This window comes from Sinocyclocheilus anshuiensis, unplaced genomic scaffold (assembly GCF_001515605.1).
Source record: "Sinocyclocheilus anshuiensis isolate Anshui unplaced genomic scaffold, SAMN03320099.WGS_v1.1 scaffold393, whole genome shotgun sequence".
In the NCBI taxonomy this organism is placed as follows: Eukaryota; Metazoa; Chordata; class Actinopteri; order Cypriniformes; family Cyprinidae; genus Sinocyclocheilus; species Sinocyclocheilus anshuiensis.
In genome coordinates, this window is record NW_015536501.1 from 524881 (window position 1) to 532567 (window position 7687).

General features: G+C 36.6%; 1 protein-coding gene across 2 annotated transcripts in view; it reads right to left on the minus strand.

Moving 5' to 3' along the window:
* Positions 1-1616: 1616 nt before the first annotated feature.
* The window catches only part of LOC107689018 (AP2-associated protein kinase 1-like), a 40187-nt gene continuing 34116 nt past the window's right edge, over positions 1617-7687 (minus strand). For both annotated transcript variants that reach the window (XM_016486897.1, XM_016486890.1), the window contains one exon: positions 1617-2902. In XM_016486897.1, coding sequence (XP_016342383.1) covers positions 2301-2902 — 602 coding nt within the window. In that variant the 3' untranslated portion in view covers positions 1617-2300. The remainder of the gene's footprint in view (positions 2903-7687) is intronic.

Sequence of the window (7687 nt, forward strand, 5' to 3'; positions counted from 1 at the left end):
CTGCTTCATGGCTCAGTGTTGTTTCAAGCCAATACTCCATATGTCCTGAGATTCATCAATGACAGATCAAAAATGAATTCATCACAGCTTTCGTGTCAAGTACAGATAATAAAAAGAGCTGCTGGTCCTTAAAGGGTTAGTTCACCCAAAAATGAAAATTCTGTAATTACTCACCCTCATGTCGTTCCAAACCTGCAAGAGCTTCGTTCATCTTCGGAATACAAATTAAGATATTTTTGATGGAATCTGAGAGCTCTCTGACCCTCCATAAACAGCAAGGATATTACCACGATCAACGCACAGAAACATAGCAAGGACATCAGTAAAATAGTCCTTGTGACATCAGGGGTTCAACCATAATATTACGCAGCTACGAGAACACTTTGTGCACAAAGAAAACAAAAATAATTTATTCAGCAGTTCTTATCCCCGAGTTACCGTCTTCTGCTATTTTGGAGAGTACTCCAGAATGTAATCAATGTAATCAGCGTGTGCACAAAGAAAACAAAAATAATTTATTCAGCAGTTCTTATCCCCGAGTTACCGTCTTCCGCTATTTTGGAGAGTACTCCAGAATGTAATCAATGTAATCAGCGTTGTTTACATTCAGTAGACAGCGCACGCATGCTTAACAAATATGAATAAATTAATATGAATGAATTATGCTATTACTGTTTTCTTTGCACATAAAAAGTATTCTCGTAGCTTTGTAAAATTACGGTCAAAACAACGGTCACTTATTAGAAGAACAAAATGAGGATTTGTAAAGAAGAATGTCAGAGGATTTCGATATAAGCCAAGAGGAGCCTGGTTTTCCTTTGCTAAAGTAAGGAAACTTTGCTTCCTTTGCTCCTGTTAACAAACGTTGGTTTTCACGAGACTCACCGGCGCATGCGCAGCGCTGAACTCATATGTCATCAGCCCGGAGCTGCTTCTGTGTACAACTGTTGGCACAAGCTACATTAAAGTGATTATTACGTTTTGAATATGGATATTTTTCTTACAAAAACGCATCGATTCACTACAGGAGGCCTTTGTTCACCCCCCGGAGCCGTGTGAGACACTTTTTTTAATGGATGGGCGCTTTTTATTTAACTTCTTTTGGACTGATGCATGCAGCACCCGCTGAGTGCCATGAAACAGCTTAAAAAAAGATCAAAGACAATTTTTAATATAACTCCGACTGGATTCGTCTGAAAGAATAAAGTCATATACACCTAGGATGACTTGAGGGTGAGTAATTTATGGGCTAATTTTCATTTTTGGGTGAACTAACCCTTTAATTTGTGTTCTGAAGATTACGGGTCTGGAATGACACGAGGGTCAGTAATTAATGACAGAATTTTCATTCTTGGGTGAACTATCCCTTTAAGGCCTGTTATAACTTTTTTTTTGGTAGACATGTATCTCTTGATGTAGTTGCTCCCCAAATGCAACACATGCTAATAACTGCTGATGAAATGATTATATATAAAATACAGAACTATAATGTATGAATACATAGATAGATAGATCAAATAAATAAATAATATACATTCAGCCTGTAAGTCATATGTAAGCTATGAAGGAACAAAGACAAGACATTTTAACACAAAGGATTTATCATGTAAGGAATATACAGTGAATATACAGCAGATTGTTATATAGCAAAACTACGATATCCACGATTACAGATTGTAAAAGTGCTTCAATGTTTTCACCTCATTAGACGGTGTGGATCTGACTGTCAGTTACTTACAACCTATTCCAGTCCAGCTTAAGAGCGCCTACAGTACCTTGGATTCAAGAAAGGGACAAGAACAGCAAAGAAACGCGATTCTCCAGCCTCAACGCAATTCTGTCATCAGTTTCTGGATATTCTTCCAACTTTTAGACTCAAAAATACTTCGAAAAGCCTAAAAACCGTTGAATTGTTCCTCTTAGCCACTCCCTTAGACAAAAACACTAGTAAACTGAGAGTAACAAAGGACCATCATTTTAATACTGGACTCAATGTAAAAGTAAGAATATTTTTACTATGTATGATATAAAAAAAGCTCAAACTGTTAAGAAAAGAAATGGATGAATACATGAATACATATCATAATCAAAAGATGAAATCCCTCTCTAAATGTCTTGTGGAGCGATGCACAGAAGAACAACATCATAGTGAAGCTGAGCTAAAGTGCTGCAGTGATGCCAGATGGCGTCACGAGGACTGAGGTAGTCATCTCATGATAGACTACACCAGATTTGCTACCTCCACAGATACTACCAAGCACTGGGGCGACAGGACGGGGTGCTAGTGACTTTCTCAAATGTTAAGGCTTTCCCAATGGGCCCCGAGGTTGGAACGGGGCCGCCAGGAATGGGTCCATCACTGCTCGAACACCTACCGTCCAGGAATGAAGTGGGCCGACGGGGACGGAGCTCACGGCCGCCTGCTGGCCCACGCTGGAGACCACGCGGTGGGCGGCAATGGGCTGCTGGGGCATTGGAGCCTCGACGCAACGCGGAAACCGGATTTGACTGTGCACGGGAGGATGGGGCAGGATGGGCTCCTTGCCATTCGAGCACCTCATTACATGTTGCGGCCCAGACAGATCGTTCCTCCTGCAGAATGGGGCCTGGAGGAAGACATCAGGCTGTGGATGGGCTCGCTGAAGTTGGGGAAATGGCGCGCCGGTGAAGATGTCCCTACCGTCTAGTCCACACCCAGGGAATGGAGCATTTGAGAAGACGTCTGGTGAGGACGATGGCGAGAGTTTGAAAGACGTAGTGTTGAGGAGTTTGGAGTCCAGCAGCAGAAGCTCTGAGCCACTGCACACGCGCAGAACCTCGTCTTCTTCTGCAGGAACCTCTGAGCTCTGGATGTTACTGGCTCCTGATGAAGAATCGAAGCCGTTGATGTTAGGCAGATCATCTGCAAAAGAGAATAAGCAGACAAGTTAATACAAATTAAAGACTCAGTGTGGAGATTACATGTTTAAGTGTTGTTTACATCTCTACCTATAGGTCTTTAATATGCTTAAAGAAAAAACAAGTGCAAATTCATCAGTCAACACCACTGATGAGCGTTTCTCCGTAAAACTGCAGTGTACTAAAGACAAAAATCTTAAAAATTCAGTTTGAAACAGCCTGTTACCTACAGTTGCAAACATGTAACCAATCCCCTCAACTTGCAGAGTGGACGTACATTTATAATAAAAGCTATTTTAGGACAAAGACTTTATCTTCATGTTGAAATGCTGAAATATGTGGTTTTGATTCACAACCATGAGGTCTAAGGGATGGGATTAGTGACTAGGGGGACTTTTAAAAACAAAAATTAAAGTCAAAAAAACCCATAGCAACACTTTACTCACTGCTTTAAGAGCTCCTTTAAAATTAATGTGATTTTATAGGAATAAAACTCCATAAAATACCCTAAAAGGCAAAATAGCTAGAGTACAGGCATACTGGCAAGAGAATGCCAGTTGGAGTATGACAAAGATGAGTAAAAATAAGAACATACGACTACTATTTAAAAGGTTTTTAGGAACATTTCGTTTACAGATAGATCATAAAGTTACAGTAATTAAGTACTTTGTACCTCATTAAATAATGTTAAATCTACCACATTACTAAAATCTGTTTTTATCTTTGTAATATATGGACAATCACCTTTAAAACACAGGTGGTAATGACATCCACATGATGAATTTAAAGTTCATCACAAGTAGCTTTTCCTCAAGCTGAAGTGAATACTAATATACAGGTGGTGTATAGCAGTGTTCCTCAAATCTTGCCCTGGAGGGCCAATGCGCTGCAGAGTTTAGCTCCAACCCTGATCAAACTCCCCTAACTATGATTTTCTAATGATCCTGAAGACATTGATTAACATGCTCAGGTGTGTTTGATTAGGGTTAGAGCTAAACTCTGTAGGAGAGTGGATCTCGTGGGCCAGATTTGAGGATCCCTGGTGTACAGCATCATATACAGAAATACAAAACACCATCATGGTAACGCACGACATTTAAAATAATTCATTATTATTATTATTAATTTAACAACATAAGATGTAACATAAAACCCTAATGTACATAAACGATAAGAAAAATCTGAGTTGGTTCAATGAAAAACATCAGATGTGAGCTTCTGGGATTCTGGGAATGTCAATTTGTTTTTTTACTGTAAAATGTAAGACGGCTTGTTCTTCTGCAATTTGAAAAAAAAAACAAAAAAAAAACATATTCATCAGTTTATTTACATTAAATTAGATCCACTACAGTTTTCACCATATAGAATACGGGAATGTTAACCAATTATCAGGTTTTTAATGTAGCATTACTCTTTTACTGTTACAATTACAATCATTTTAAAAACATCCATCACCAGTCCAACCACACCATTCAAAAAACATCTATAGACGTCCCAACAATTTGAACATTAACATGTCAACCCACATTTACCATTTCTTCAGGATGTTAAGTATTTCACATGTGAAGTCAAAATGACAAAAGAGGTCATTAGCACACAGAAGCAGCAGAAACGGCTTGTACAAGTGTAGATAATCGCACTTTTGAAGAAGGCTATTTTTGTGTTATACAATGCCAGCAGGAACTGCACGGCCTGAAGCACAAAAGCAAATTAGACAGTTTTTGCTCCAAAGCTCTAATTTATTGATGAACTCCCTTGCTTTAAGTGCTCCTTTAAAGTCAATGCCATTTTGAAACTCCAGAAAATCTCCTAAACAGCAAATTTCCTACAAGCATCCTGGCAAGTCTGGCTGCACTGGCTTGTGAAACTATTTTTTTTTTAAGAGAATGGTGTTTGGTTTATAACTTAGATGAATAAAAATAATAAGAACAATATACATAAGATTAATATTTAAAAGGTCTGAACAAGTAGAACTAAGTATTTAAAAAAAAAGAACCCAGACATCCTTGAAAGATGTTTTGTAGGATGTGCCCTAACATGGCCGATGCTTTTGCCTTGTTTCACGATTCCTCAAGATTAAAAAATGATTAACTTGAGCCACCTGGGATTCTGTGTCTGCCAGGAGTTCATTTCTTTCATCTAAATGCCATTTTGGAAATATCCTTGGCTGTTCTATCAAATGGGCCTCAACGTGAAAGAAGAAATCTTACCTGGAGAAGACAAGGCTGTGTGTGTGTGTGTGGCCCGAGTATCACCATGCGAATTAAAAAAAAAAGATGATAAATATGTTTCGCCTTTATAAAGATGTTTAAAATATGTAAACTGTTTATAATTTAACAACATAAGATGTAACATAAAACCCTAAGGTACATAAACGATAAGAAAAATCTGAGTTGGTTCAATGAAAAACATCAGATGTGATTCTGGGAATGTCAATTTGTTTTTTTACTGTAAAATGTAAGACGGCTTGTTCTTCTGCAATTTGAAAAAAACAAAAAAAAAAAACATATTCATCAGTTTATTTACATTAAATTAGATCCACTACAGTTTTCACCATATAGAATACGGGAATGTTAACCAATTATCAGGTTTTTAATGTAGCATTACTCTTTTACTGTTACAATTACAATCATTTTAAAAACATCCATCACCAGTCCAACCACACCATTCAAAAAACATCTATAGACGTCCCAACAATTTGAACATTAACATGTCAACCCACATTTACCATTTCTTCAGGATGTTAAGTATTTCACATGTGAAGTCAAAATGACAAAAGAGGTCATTAGCACACAGAAGCAGCAGAAACGGCTTGTACAAGTGTAGATAATCGCACTTTTGAAGAAGGCTATTTTTGTGTTATACAATGCCAGCAGGAACTGCACGGCCTGAAGCACAAAAGCAAATTAGACAGTTTTTGCTCCAAAGCTCTAATTTATTGATGAACTCCCTTGCTTTAAGTGCTCCTTTAAAGTCAATGCCATTTTGAAACTCCAGAAAATCTCCTAAACAGCAAATTTCCTACAAGCATCCTGGCAAGTCTGGCTGCACTGGCTTGTGAAACTATTTTTTTTTTAAGAGAATGGTGTTTGGTTTATAACTTAGATGAATAAAAATAATAAGAACAATATACATAAGATTAATATTTAAAAGGTCTGAACAAGTAGAACTAAGTATTTAAAAAAAAAGAACCCAGACATCCTTGAAAGATGTTTTGTAGGATGTGCCCTAACATGGCCGATGCTTTTGCCTTGTTTCACGATTCCTCAAGATTAAAAAATGATTAACTTGAGCCACCTGGGATTCTGTGTCTGCCAGGAGTTCATTTCTTTCATCTAAATGCCATTTTGGAAATATCCTTGGCTGTTCTATCAAATGGGCCTCAACGTGAAAGAAGAAATCTTACCTGGAGAAGACAAGGCTGTGTGTGTGTGTGTGGCCCGAGTATCACCATGCGAATTAAAAAAAAAAGATGATAAATATGTTTCGCCTTTATAAAGATGTTTAAAATATGTAAACTGTTTAAAATGGTTTAAAAATTATGGTGAAGATGGCAGTTGCATTTGCTTTTCACAATAAATATTTGTCAAATATAATTTATACAGTTTATAATAATTAAAACAAATTGCCCCATTTTTCTCTTCTGTTGAATAGGGCGACAAACATTTCATTACTTAAGGCTAAAATACTGTTTAAATACAATTAAATTGTGTAAATCATTATAAAAACATTGACATTTTAAATATAAATAATACCATTTTAAAATATTTTTTTTAAATATAATTATTAAATATAAATATAAACAAATATAATCTTTTAAATATGTATCTTTTATTACTACTACTAAAGCAATTCTAATAAAAATAACAACAACAACATTTCATATTTATATATTGGATTACATTATTATTATTAACTTAAAATAATAAATATTAAATGAATATAAATAATAACAATAAACAAAAATAATAAACAGAAATTATAGTTCAACAGTGGTTGACATTTAGACTGATGACTCTGCTGCTGAGAGTGCGGTTTCAACAAACAAATAATTAACACGGCACAATTTACATTCACATTTACATGTTTATTTAACACCCCTTTCTTTGTTTATTGGTTTTCACAAAAATAGAAGGTGCACATGAACCCATCACTGTTCTAACACTGGGCTGAGGGTGTTTGCTACAGAGACCAATGAGGTTCCAACTCTGGGGATAAACATGGTCATAAATATTGTTTTTCTCTGAACAAAAACAGCACATAAAAGGAATCTTTGATTTTTGCACAACAACACAAGTCAAACACTCTACTGAAGACCTCTATTGAGAACTACAAGATGAAGCATTAGGATTGCATAGGTTAACATGAGAGTCTGCGAACGGCTGTACAGAGGAGAGGCCAGGATATAGAACGAGCTCAGAGTCGACACTGCCAACAACAAATATCAGTAATGGAGCGCTAGCAGCATCTCTTTTCATGACGTGCAGTGCTGTTCTGCAGTTTTTCACCAATGCCTCCAACTTAACAATACACCTCGTAAAACATCCAAAGCTTTTATGACAACATGAGCTTGAAGTTCGTGATTTTTTTCGTCATGTTGTTGTTTTTTTTAATTACAGAACTTTAGGGTGGGCGGTATAACTAAAAACGTCTTTATCACATTAATGTGTATGTCAGTATATTTATTAGTTGGAAATCAAAAATGTGTGTGGGTGTGTGTGTGTGTGTATATATATATATACACACACACACACACACACACACACACACACAAACACACACACACACA